This window comes from Conger conger, chromosome 13, assembly GCF_963514075.1.
Source record: "Conger conger chromosome 13, fConCon1.1, whole genome shotgun sequence".
In the NCBI taxonomy this organism is placed as follows: Eukaryota; Metazoa; Chordata; class Actinopteri; order Anguilliformes; family Congridae; genus Conger; species Conger conger.
Genome location: NC_083772.1, coordinates 20,557,451 through 20,571,218, shown reverse-complemented (window position 1 = coordinate 20,571,218; position 13,768 = coordinate 20,557,451). Strand labels below are relative to the sequence as shown.

At 45.2% G+C, this 13,768-nt stretch overlaps 1 protein-coding gene across 1 annotated transcript; it reads right to left on the bottom strand.

Moving 5' to 3' along the window:
• Window positions 1-3,631: 3,631 nt before the first annotated feature.
• slc25a15a (solute carrier family 25 member 15a) lies at window positions 3,632-10,922 on the bottom strand. Its single transcript, XM_061218303.1, has 7 exons — window positions 10,721-10,922; window positions 8,979-9,064; window positions 8,073-8,331; window positions 7,574-7,711; window positions 7,035-7,210; window positions 5,761-5,919; window positions 3,632-5,284 (listed from the first exon to the last, which is right to left on the bottom strand). The coding sequence occupies exons 2-7, from the start codon at window positions 9,031-9,033 to the stop codon at window positions 5,163-5,165; spliced, it is 909 nt and encodes a 302-aa protein (XP_061074287.1). The 5' UTR covers window positions 9,034-9,064; window positions 10,721-10,922; the 3' UTR covers window positions 3,632-5,162.
• Between the last annotated feature and the right edge of the window lie 2,846 nt (window positions 10,923-13,768).

Genomic DNA, 13,768 nt, shown 5'->3' with positions numbered 1-13,768 from the left:
TGAGGGAGCAGGGGCAGGAGACCAAGAGCGACCGGGAAGGGATCACAAAGTTACCAACGATAAGTTGGATAACCACTAAAATAGGTGAGGGAAATAACAGAAAAAGGGCACAAAACTCCCCGGCGATCCGCCAACTGAAAATATGACTAGAACTATAATAGTCAGGGAAAACAAAACGAGAAAATACCGGCAGTCTTGAACGGGCTAAACTGTGATTGCCAAACTCTGCCACTCGCCCTTCAATACCGAGGCGGAAACAAGAAACAAAACTAGGGAAGGTTCTCAAGAGCCAACCAACCCAATGGAAACCAAGAAAAGACCCTAAACTTGTCTATTTCTAATTTCTAACTAAAATAAATTCAGTCTTGGAATAGGTCTGTCTGTCTGTCTGTCTGTCTGTCTGTCTGTCTGTCTGTCTGTCTGTCTGTCTGTCTGTCTGTCTGTCTGTCTGTCTGTCTGTCTGTCTGTCTGTCTGTCTGTCTGTCTGTCTGTCTGTCTGTCTGTCTGTCTGTCTGTCTGTCTGTCTGTCTGTCTGTCTGTCTGTCTGTCTGTCTGTCTGTCTGTCTGTCTGTCTGTCTGTCTTAATACCACAATACCGGCTCTGTGCATGTGTCAATACTGAAACACCAAAGCTCAGAGCAGTGCCAGGAAGAGACTTAAATAGCTCTTCAAGCAGGTGACTGCAATCAGCCATGATTATACCTGCATTCCACATGCGGGAGGCAATTACTCCTGCTGAGCTAAGCCAGCAAGCCCTCTACTGGAATGTTCAGGAGTAGACAGGACCATGACAGGACCCCCCCCTTAAGGAGCAGCTCCAGACGATCCATCAGAACCCTGTCTACGGAAATTATTGATGAGCTCCGGGTCCAGAATGTTCCTGGATGGAACCCAACAGCGCTCCTCTGGTCCATAGCCCTCCCAGTCGACAAGGTACAGAACCCCCCTACCGACTTACTGACTGGCCAGAATGCGGCGCATGGTGTACGCTGGCTGGCCGCCCACGATCCGTGGGGGCGGTGGTGGTGTCTCCGCTGGCGCCAAAACACTGGTGAGCACTGGCTTGAGTCGGGACACATGGAAAGTAGGGTGCACTCTCATGGTGCGTGGTAGCTGACGGCGCACCGTGACCGGGTTGATCCGGTGTGTGATCTTAAAAGGCCCAATATACCGGGGAGCGAGCTTCTGGGACTCTACCCACAACGGCAAGTCTTTGGTAGCTAGCCCAACCCGGTAGGAAGGCGCTGGGCGGCGATGTTGATCCGCCGGTGCCTTCTGGTGGGCAGACGAACGCAGGAGAGCCGCTCGTGCTTTCCTCCAGGTGGCCCTATAACGCCGAACGAAATGCGCGGCAGATGGCACCCCAGCATCTCTCGTGTTCGGGGAACAGTGGCGGCTGATACCCAAACTGAACCTCGAACGGAGAAAGACCTGAGGAAGCGTTGCGCAGGGTGTTGTGCGCATACTCCGCCCAGGTGAGTTGACGGCTCCAGGAGGAGGGATTGGCAGAGACCAGGCACCGAAGCATGCTCTCCAAAGACTGGTTAGTGCGTTCAGTCTGGCCATTGGTCTCTGGGTGGAACCCAGAAGAGAGGCTTGCCGTAGCACCAAGGAGGGTACAAAAAGCACGTCAAAACCGTGCTGTAAACTGGGGACCACGATCAGACACCACGTCCAATGGAAGGCCGTGTATCCGAAAAACATGGTCCACCACCAGTCGGGCAGTCTCGAGAGCTGCCGGTAGCTTCGGAAGGGGGCCGCCTTAGAAAAACGATCCACAATCACCAGGATTGTTGTGTGTCCGTCTGATATTGGCAGACCAGTCACATTATTTGGGTGGTTGGGACAATCGGTGCAGGAGGACGATCCTCCTCTGACCCATCATATAGTCGGGAGAGAGCGTCCGGTTTCAGGTTTTTAGAACCTGGACGGTAGGTCAGAAGGAAGTTGAATCTCGAGAAGAATAGCAACCACCTGGGGTGTCTCGGTGGCGCAGCCTGTAGAGCACTGACCGCATGTTCATTGTGAGCCGTGACGTCGGCGGTTCGAATCCGACCATCCGACATTTGTCGCATGTCTTCCCCTCTCTCTCGCTCCCGTTCTTCCTGTCTCTCTATACTATATACTGTCCAATAAAGCTGAAAAAGGCCAAAAAAATATTTTTTTTTTAAAAGAATAGCGACCACCGAGCCTGTCTCGAATTCTTCCTCTGAGCACCCTGGATGTATTCTAAGTTTTTATGGTCTGTCCAGACCATAAATGGGTGCTCAGCCCCCTCTAACCAGTGTCGCCACTCCTCCAGTGCCAGCTTGACCGCCAGCAGTTCTCTGTCCCCCACAGGGTAATTCCTCTCGGCTGGTGAAAGTGCCCAGGAAAAATATGCACACAGGTGTACTTTCCCATCGAGAGGTGACCGCTGGGACAGAACAGCTCCTGCCCCCTGCTCCGAGGCATCGGGGAGGGGAGGGGTTTGGGGTGATTAAAATCGGTTCAGAGGAGAAGCGCTTCTTCAGCTCAGTAAAAGAATGGCGGTAGACAGCCAAGGGTCCAGTGATGGGGGCGGTTCAAGAGGAGCTAAAACGTCTTTGACCGGCTCTGAGAGAGCATTGCGGAATAGGGACATTAGGGGTCCCTCGGGCCACCCCGTCTCGCCTGCCAAGGCTCGAAAGGCGATGGAGAACCCTGAGACAGTGTCGTTGCCTTGACGGAGGCGGGTTAGCTTCATGGCTGCCTCCTGGCCCGAGACATCATGATCAAAGATCATTGCCATCTCTCTCATGAGACAGTCTACATCCTGCATAATTGGTGCATCCGCACAAATGAGGGGATCTGCCCAGGCAAGTGCTCTCTCGGTTAGCAAAGACAGGATGAAGGCTACCCGTGAGTCGTGGGAGACAAATCGGGAGGGCTGTGCTTTAAAAAATATCAAACATTGGGAAAGAAAACCTCTACATTTTCCTGACTCCCCGTCATAACGGAGGGGGAGTTGGAGTTTGGGTTCCTTGTGGGTAGGGGGTGTATTGGGGAGTTGTGCTTGTGGAACTGCAGCGGGGATTGCGCCTGCCAGACGGCGGAAGCTGTCTGTTAATTCACGCAGACAGTCTTCCTGGCGGCGCAGCTGCTCAACCAACAAGCCCTGCTGGGTCATCATATTGTCCTGTTCAGCCTGAAGGGCTTGAAGTCCCCCTTCATGAGCAGTTAACACTGCTTGCTGCGTGACCAAAATCTGATCATATCCCGGTGGTGTCGCTGGTCCCTCCATAATAGGCTTTGGTGTTCTGTGAGGGAGCAGGGGCAGGAGACCAAGAGCGACCAGGAAGGGATCACAAAGTTACCAACGATAAGTTGGATAACCACTAAAATAGGTGAGGAAAATAACAGAAAAAGGGCACAAAACTCCCCGCGATCCGCCAACTGAAAATATGACTAGAACTATAATAGTCAGGGAATACCGGAATTTTCAGGAGTAGACAGTGAGAAACCATGACACTAAGGAGTCAATATGAATCACAGAGAGAGGGGGATGATCCTTACTAATAAAGTAGACTACTTACTGTATAAAAGCGCCCCAACTTCAATAAACATAAATACTGTACATCAAGCATAAATGATATAAACAATCATCCATTGATATTATTGAATGTACACTGAGTACTTTATTATGAACACTTGTACGCCTATTTATTCATGTGATTATCTAATCAGCCAATCGTTATATGGGTCAGGAGCTTCAGTTAGTGTTCACATCAACCATCAGAAAGGGGAAGAAATGTGATCAAAGTGACTTTGACCGAGGAATGATTGACTGCTGATCTCACGCTGATTCTCAGTTTGCAGAGAATGGTGCAAAAAACAAAAAAATCCAGTGAGCAGCACACTTCTGCAGACAGAAATGTGTTGTTAATGAGAGAGGTCAGAGGTGAATGGCCAGACTGGTCAAAGCTGACAGGAAGGTGACAGTAACGCAAATAAGCACACAAGTCAATAAATACCTAATAAAGTGCTCAGTGAGTGCATATGGTCAAGCCTTTACAGATGTACAAAAATACTTTGTAGTTTTTACACCTTTATAAATATTATTTATTAAAGTAACTTCTCATATAATTCCCTGAATATAAATGAACAAGTAGAATTTTTCCCGACAGAATTTAAATTCGGCAAAACAAACATTATTTCCATAAATTTGACCATCACATCCACTGTGGTATAAATACTGCATTGCTTTGAACATACAGATAGATACACATAGTTTATGGGACTTTTTAATCTGGATTACTGCTGAGTGGCTCAAGTTGCACAATTTTGAAGGTCCCAGCAACTTGCAGCCCATTTCCCCTTTCTCATTAGAATTATTATACTGATTTATATTCTAACATCATCAAAACCGAAACAATACTCCGACTTAAAATAAATATGAACACTTTGAGGATTGGAGTGTGTGTGCTTATAAAATTGCTTTTACTTGGAATGTATTTGTATTGAAGTCTACACAGCGCTACTTACTCTAACACAGCATGCATAATTGCATAACTCATGACCAGTTCTGAGGTTATAACAGGCTTGCTACAAGAATGTTGCAATGTTCTACCATTGTCAAAATGTATGCAGCAAAGCTTTGCTTCAAAATGTACTTTGAAAAACTATGAAACAAATGCAGGAGCTATAATATTTTTGCTGGTCATAACAGATGATACACCATGCCCATGACATAGCTCTGTAGGCTTCACAGTGTATTGTATTAATCACAATTATCTAAAAAAATAAATTCATTAAAATGAACCCTGGTCCCCAAGGTCATGTAGGCTGGTTTAGTTAGAACAGACTGGGTAAATGGTAGGGTAGGTGGTGACTTGGGTAAAAGACTGCTGGAGCGATGGTGATGTTGAAGATGATGATGATGATGATGATGATGTTGATGATGATGTTGATGATGATGATGATGATGTTGAGGATGTTGATGATGATAATGATGTTGAGATGATGATGATGTTAATGTTGATGATGAGATGATGATGATGATGTTAATGATGATGATGATGATGATGATGATGATGATGTTGATGATGTTGATGATGATGATGTTAATGATGATGATGATGTTGATGATGTTGATAATGGTGATGTTGATGTTGATGATGATGATGATGTTGAAGAGGACTGGCTCAGCTGTCGAACTGCTGCATCATCAGCTTGCGGCTCAGCTCGTAGGCGAGGAAGAGCGCTCCGTTGGCGGGAAAGGTGCGGATCATGGTGGGGGTGAGGCCGGAGTACAGAGCAGCGAATCCTGTGGGCCGGTACACGGAACACGGCCAATCACAGCAAGGATTGCATGTTTGAGTGCCAGGCTGAGCCCTGCGGTTGCAAACTTGAGCAACATTGCTGTTTCAGCAAGAATCCAGCAATGCAAGCAGCTAATATGTAGAAATACCACACACATAATTTCCCATTAATAAGCATGTGATAATGATTTAACCTATTTATTTACTGATACATCGACTTTGAGGACAGTCTGTAGTAGTAGTATTCAGTCGTGGAGTCACATTTCCTGAATTCCCTTTGCATGTGGTCAACCTAATTTCCTCTCCACTCCTCACGAAGGTTCTGTCCCATTTCATTACATTACAGTTATTTAGCTATTTTATCCAAAGCAACTTACAGTTGATTAGACTATGCAGCATCTCATCACGTTTTTGTTCCGGATGTATTCCCTTCTCCTCTGGTTTCCCTAACTCCCTCTGCAGATTCACAGCTGCCACTCACCTTCAGTGCGAACGATGCCCATGAACGTTTTGAGGAAGCCCTGCTGCCGTCCAGTCAGGGAATGGACCTGGATTCTGGACTTCACGCAGTCTATGGGATACACCACCAGCCACAGGCAGGCACCCCCAAACCCCCCGCTGAACATGATCGGGACCACCCCTGTGAGAGACAAACCCATGTTAGCAAGAGGAAGACATTTTATGTGCAGCTTGAGAAAGTGGACCAGCGTCTGTCTGACCAGCAGGGGTAGCTGGTGAGCAACTGGGCTGATTCCTGTTGCTTATTTTATCCATCCTCGTCTCCTCGGTCCTTGAGTGACCCAGAAAGGTATAGAGATCCACCATCTTTAAGGACATTCCAACCCATTAAATGCACCTTGGAGGGGTAAGGAGGGAAGAGACTCCAAGGGTTCAGCAAGTGCAGCCTTTGCAGCCATAGCATAACATAATATAATGGTGAGAACAGGTAATTCAGCCCAGTAATTTTCCTACAATTTTCCTACCACTAAAGTGTACCTCCTGCTTAGTTTGCCTAAAAGTGAAATAGTATCTAGCACTGTGACAAGCCTGTTCCTGAAAACTCCCAGTGTTTCTGCCTCCACTACGTCCTGACAAGCTATTCCACACAGTGACCACACTGTGTGAAAAAGTACTTCCTAATATCTGTGCAGAATTTATCCTTTACCAATTTCCATGTATGCCCTCTCGTTCTGCTAACTGAACTCACTTCCAGTAATTGATCTAGTACTTCTTTTTATGGTCAGAGCGTAGGAGACAAACAGATTGCGCATGCACGATTACTTCACAGCTTCCATACACACAATCTAGTACTTCTTTATTCTCAATATTGGCAAAGTCATCTTTTGTTGGAACCCCTGAGAAATATATGATCTACCTGTGGATCCACCTCATTTCATCTGCCGTGGGTATAATCGATTGTGGCTTCAAACGGATCCACAGGTCGATCATATATATTTAAGGCTTTTCGAAAAAGGACAAGCTCATGTTTCCTTGCTCAAAGGAAAGATTGGGAGTTCATAACTTCCATGATCAATTGGCTGCCATGCAAGGTATCAACCAGCTCGTCAGGAGCAATTGGGGGTTAAGTGTCTTGCTCAGGGACACGTTGACACACCCAGGGTGGGATCGAACCGGCAACCCTCCAACTGCCAGACAACTGCTCTTACCTCCTGAGCCAATCTCAACCCCCAGCACCCCCCTGAATCAGATCCCCTTTTAATCACAAAGCAGTGCGAGGCCTATAGCTAAGGGTACCAATGTCCTCTTTGTCTCTCCCCATGGATCTGGCGAAGGTGGTCCGGCTCAGCTCGTAACCCCCGAAAAAGCAGAAATACCCGGGCACCTCCCGAACGATGGTGGTGGTCAGACCCTGGTAGAATCCCAGAGGACCATTGTTCCGGATCACCGTCCTAACGACAGACCACATGGTGCTGTGGAGAGAGAGGGAGAGGTTGGAGACCTGTGTCACGGTCTTCCCTACTGTCGTCACCCCAGTGGCGGAACAAGCCCCCTACTTGAGTAGGGCCAACCAAGTCGCTGTCTACCTTCCTCCACAAGACTCAAAATACACCTGTTGGCACTGCACCTACCCAAGTGCTAACATGGCCCTTCGCATGATGTTCTAGGCTTTTGTGCTGACTGCTACTTTCAGTTTGTTGGTGACTGACTGATCACTGATGACTTAGGATGGGAATCATCTCAACTTGTTGCTTAAGCAAGTGGGGTTGGTGGGGGTTCAGGAAGGGTCCCTTGTTCCCTCTTCTCCACCCATCAGTTTCGGGGTGAAAACTCACTTCTGCCCCTTGGCGACCTTGCCGGTGGCCTCCATCTCGTGCATGGCCTGGAGCCGACACTTCACCAGCTCTGTGGGGCAGAGCACCATGGAGGAGAAGATGGAGGCCAGAGATCCTGCACAGGCTTTCTGCACATCGCTGTCAGGACAGACGCAAAAACAGGCAAGTCAGGCAGTCGCCTATAAAGGCTTTATCCAAGGCACATAAAGGTCTTGGGTTCTATCCAAGAGTCATTTTTTGCTACCTACCATTTCATGCAAATTTGTCAAACCAGGTTTTTTCCAAAAAAATCTAAATGGCGGAAAATCTAGCCAGCTGCTAATGAAAATGCTAGTGTCACAACTGACATGAATGAAAAATAATTCTAGCCCAAAGTTATGGTTCAAGAAAAACTTATCTAGTGTTAACGGCACCACCATGAGGCAGTACGGAAGAAAAATAATTATTACATTTGTTCCAGTGGGTGGATGATCAAGGGCAGGACTAGGTGCTGGCTCACCTGAGTGCGGCCTCTCCACCCAGCCCACACACCCGGCCCACCACGCTCTGGCAGAAGCCGTAACTCATGAAGAGCACCGAGTTCTCAGCGATGTTGGCGAGCAGTGCCGGCGTGGTGCCCTGGTACAGGCCTCGCAGGCCCACCTGCCGGTAGATGGACACAAAGCAGTGCAGGAAGCCCCGGTACATGGTGGGGAAGGTCTGCATCTTCACTTTGGCTGTGTCAAAGGGCTGGCCACTGAACACACAGGCCGTGCCCCCTACAGGAGGAAGGGACAGAACGGGGGGAAGTCAGAGAGGGAGTGAGAGATGGAGGGGGAGAGAGGAAGTGAGAGGGAGTGAGAGAGAGAGAGGGAAAGGAGGAGAGAGGAAGTGAAAGATGGAGTGAGAGGAAGTGAGAGACAGAGAGATTGTGAGAGAGAAAGACTTAAAAAGGCAGTTAACAGTTAAAGTCCCAACAGCTAATCTTACCGGCAGTTCATACTGTATATGTATGTTCTAAAAGGGTAATATCAATTTGTGAATATTGGACCAGGTTTGAGGAATGAGCTTGTATAATAAACTATGGTATATCAACTGTGTGAAGACTATCAGACATATCTCCCTGTTTTATGAACGAGGTGACTGCAGGAATGTGGAGATCCTGAAATATGCCACATATATTGTAGATTAACCAGATGGTCTTATATCATTCAGTTTTCCTTTTCTCTTAACTACAGGAGGTTTTCATTTACAGGACGTTTCCATCCACTGTAGTTTGCCTTTGGTCTCACACCTAAATATATTTTCAGAGAGCATATCATATTCGGATGCTTTGGCATCAGAAGGTGGGAGGCAGATGTTTTTAAGCAATGTTGTTTATGTTGTTTTTTAACAGTGAACAGCAAAGGGGCGGAGCTGACATTACCTAGGGCTCCAGCAGACAGGTCAATGATGGCCTGGACCACTGGATGTGGCGCCATGGCAACTTGGAATTCTGGGTATCCGACTTGCCTGGGGAAAAAGTTATGGGGAGGTCACATGTGGAACTGAACTCCTGCAATGGATCAGACAGTACATTCGGTCATTCGGATCTGACCACATCCCTGATGGCCAGGAATTTCATGTTTTTGAGGAAACAACATTTACTCGGAGATACGCGAAAAATATGCGCACTATCCGGATTGTAGTCAGGTCAGAAATGTGATGATTCGGTTCAGAATTCTTGTTTACCCTGGTGTAAAATCCAGCTATGACCAGCTTGAAATGACCAGCTACGAGCACAGCTTCAGCTAAAACAGCTTGAGCTGGTCAAACCATGTTGAGTACGGAGCTGGTCAGAACTGGTCAAGCAGCTACCAGCTGCCCTTCGACACAGCCAACTGTTTTTCTCAGGAGGGTACTACACTGATGGTGAATATGGGGCTAATAAGCACATTCTATATTTTCAGTTACAATTAATATTTAGGCAGCACAGATGGCGCAGTGGGTAGCACTGCCGCCTCACAGCAAGGAGATCCTGGGTTTGAATCCCCGTCGGCCGGGGCCTCTGTGCGGAGTTTGCATGTTCTCCCCGTGTTTCCGTGGGTTTCCTCCCACAGTCCAAAGACATGCAGGTTAGGCTGATTGGAGAGTCTAAATTGCCCATAGGTATGAGTGTGTGTGTGAGTGAATGGTGTGTGTGCCCTGCGATGGACTGGCGACCTGTCCAGGGTGTATTCCTGCCTTTTGCCCAATGTATGCTGGGATAGGCTCCAGCGACCCTGTTCAGGATAAGCGGGTTAGGATAATGAATGAATTAATGAATTAATTAATTAATATTTACCCTCACTAACTCGCCGCCAAAGATAAGGAATTAAATCTGATTTGCAACACCTTGAGGTCCAGCTACAGTAACCATGACGCTTTAATTCCGTGATTCACGGAAATCACGTAATCTTTTCTGTGGTAAAGTAAGCCTTTCATAAGGTTAATATATCAATAAAAAGTATATTTTATTTTACACTGTAAACTGCGAATAGCTTTACACCGTAAACGCAGTTAACCGATTGGCTTATTCAACCCATTCCACGTGCAAATCGGTCTCCAACTTTTACCCTTAAGTGTAATACTAGTTCAAACGATATAGCTAGCTAATTGTATGCTATGTCCACATTTTTGATCCGTGAGGTATCTTGAATATTACATTATCCCGAGACCAACCCGAGAAATAGAACGTTAACATTGCTGATAGCCAGTTGTTAGGATAGCCACTGGAATGTTCCGATATTCGCTAATTCGCTCAAAACAAATAGAGACCAATTATAGCATACAAGTAAGTTAACTTAGCTCGGTAAGTTAGTAAAATAAGACAGACTAGCCTGGCGCCCCTTTGCCAGGTGAAATTAATCTTATGGGCCGATGGAATATAAGGTCAACTACAATATTGACAACCTTGACACCTTAATTCCGTGATCCACGGAAATCACGTAATCTTTTCTGTGGTAAAGTAAGCCTTTCATAAGGTTAATATGTCAACAAAAAGTATATTTTATTTCACACTGTGAACTGCGAATAGCTTGACAGTAAACGCAGTTAACCGACTGGCTCATTCAACCCATTCCACGTGCAAATCGGGCCGATGGAATATATAAGGTCAATTCGCACAAGGTGAATACTCTCAAGACTCACCTGTTTTAAATAAAAAGATGGATGTGTGTCATGCCCTTCCAAATTAAATTCATAAAGTAACCGGACAAAAAGTCGTATTGAGAGCATGGAAATAACGACTGGGCAGTTCACTGAATCTGTACATATTTACTGTAAATAGTCACAGTCGTTAGCAAGCTTCTTATTCCGTCACTACCTTTTTTTGCTAAGACGTAGGCGCGAAGTAAACCCGTAGTCTCTTCCTCGTCTTAGCGCCCGAAATGTTCGTGGTACCATAAATTAACCGTGCGGTGGCAACCATAGTGTATAAGAACATCATGTTTTAGAAAAAAATAAAAAATCAACGCTAGTTTGTTCATTAGCCTATATACGTCGAAGATAGCTTATCTCTCTAACAGTATGATGACGGTATATGCGGTAGACATCTATTAAAATTCTAAAAGAAAATCAATGGAAATATGGGAAAAAGTTGGTATTTTGCATCGATTCGATCTTTACGTTAAACATTGATCTATCAGCTAAAGACGAACAGAGATGCGACTCCGTAGTGCCAGAACTTTAATGTTGTCCGTGTTTCCTAATCGGAGTATTTATATGTTGCACAGGATTGCCTAGACGTTCTGTGTTGTGGAGGGATGAGGTTGAGGGTTGCATCAGCGACTACCTTAAAATTACGCCCAGTTAAGGGCAGCGCAGACAGCAAGTTAACATTCCTACAAACATTTCTTTTTTTCTTTTGCACAATACATTGTTATATTTTGGAGACAATTTTGCTATGCAGCAAATGTTAGCCACATGCAGCTCTCATAGCAGTAATATAAAGGATTTTACAAAAATTCAGCAAATCCTTAATATTAACTACAATCGCTGTCACCAGTATTTATTGTCGGCTAGTTGACATTGTTCGGTGCCAATATATTAAAACTGCTAATATTTTGATTCTTGTGTATAATTATTGGTACTAAATGGGAAATTATGAATATTCCACTCAAATATTTCTGACACAGTGGCGCTGTTCACATTGAAAGACCCTGTACTAATAAAGTAAATATTTTCAATTGTTATGCATGAAAGAGCAAAGAAAACATGCTATGAAAATGTACTTTTTATTCAGTTATTATTTTTTAAATCGCGGATGTGCTTATACTGCCCTCTGCAGGATGATTTGATATTGATCGTTAGGGTCCATTTAATGAAAAAAGATTTTCCTGATTATAAATGAGAAAAATAAGGATACACCTCTTGGCTTATATTGTGGCTAAACACATTTAATACAAGTATTTAAGCGCCATGGCTGCTTGTGAATATTTCATAATCTGGTTCTGCTGGGTTACCCTGCTTGTTCCCTCAAGCAGAATTTAATTTTGTGATGAAATGCTGTCGTTCCAGCCTGAATCATGTACATGTTTCAATTGTTTGGTTAAATGTTACAGTTTAATTTGAGTAGTGTATTGTAGTGAGTAGTGACTATTGTAGTACTGTCCAGCCTTAATTTGATTAGCATAATTTGATTTTTTACAACTGCACTATTAACAGCCTGTTGCCACAATAAGATCAGTGCAGCTGTTGGGCCCTTGAACAAGTTGCTCCATGTTGCTCCAGCAGGATTGGCCCCTGCCTAGTCTAATGAAAGGTAAGTCACTTTGGATAAAAGCATCAGCTAAAGAACTATTGTAATGTAATGTGTCCTGCTTCATTGAAGCATTCTAATAGCTTACAAATAATTACAATAATCACATTAATGGCATTTGGCAGACGCTCTTATCTTAATTGCTTGCGTGTAACCTTTGCTTGACTGTGTACTGTGCACCTGACCCTGATTCTAGAGCAAAGTGCTGTGTGACTTTGTTCCTGGTTCCTTTCTTGGAAAGGCCTGTGTTTTGTGGAAAAAGGATGAAAGTCTCAGGCAGGTGAGAATACCGAACCTGCCGCAGCAGAGAACAGAGTCATCTGTCCACCGTCCCACCATCACACATACCTCTCAGATTCCTGACAGGGCCCGGACGCTTATCAATCAACTGCTAATCGACAGGAGCCCCAGCCAACAGAGCCCAATATCCCTTCTTCAGTCCCTTCTTCTCCCTCTGCCCGTGAGTGCAGCTGGAGTTCTTCTAAATCATGTTCCTGGCCGATGCCAAAGCTGTACATTTTAGACATGGACAGTGTGTCGTGTGAAAAGGAATAGGATTTTTCTGCAGGTTCACTGCTAGGTTGAATGTCTCTGAGATCTGTTTATATGAGTTCAATAGGGATCACATACAGGTGACTGTACTCTATATTCTACTGTACTCTATATCAGTCTATTTAAAACTGAACCTTTACTCTGCTCTTACTTACCAAGCAAGTGCAAGCTTTACTCATGAATGATAAATCACTGACAGCCAATCAAAATCCATCCAAATTTACAGGGTGCCTTAAGAAGTGTAACATTAGGTTCTCTGGTGGCGTTTTGCTGAACTGTCTGGGTGCACAAAATAGGAAGTAACTGCAATGTGGATTACAAAAAAATACTTTGAGGTAATAGTCACTGATTACTCAATCATATAATAAAATAATTTTAACAGTAAAATAATAAATAATTATTTCCACTCAACGACCGATTGGAAAAACACATCCTTTGATCCACCCAGATGCATCATCATGATGTAATCCCATTGGCTGTTTTCAGTCTTGAGTGACCCAGCCGGATCAGAACCTGGCTTGCGTAACATTCAACCATGAATCACTGTTTGATCTACAGCAGGGATCATCAACTCACGGTCCTCCAGGGCTGAGAACTGCTGCTTTTCCACCCTCCCTTTACCTGGGAGTCAGGTGTGAAGACAGTCTGGCCAATCAGTAGCAGTAGTTGTTCAGATAATTACCTGGGAGGAAAGAAAACCAGGGCTGGATTCACATTTGAGGGCCAGAGTTGATGATCCCTGATCTTCAGCCATCTTGAGGCCCTCTCTGTGTTGTCCTCATGGCCTTCCTCTTGCGAGTACTGTGATGTCCAGTACAGTAAAAGCTTTAAAGAGGGACTGATTTTAATTGATTTTATTGTGCTTTTATGGCTGTCACTGAGCTTCT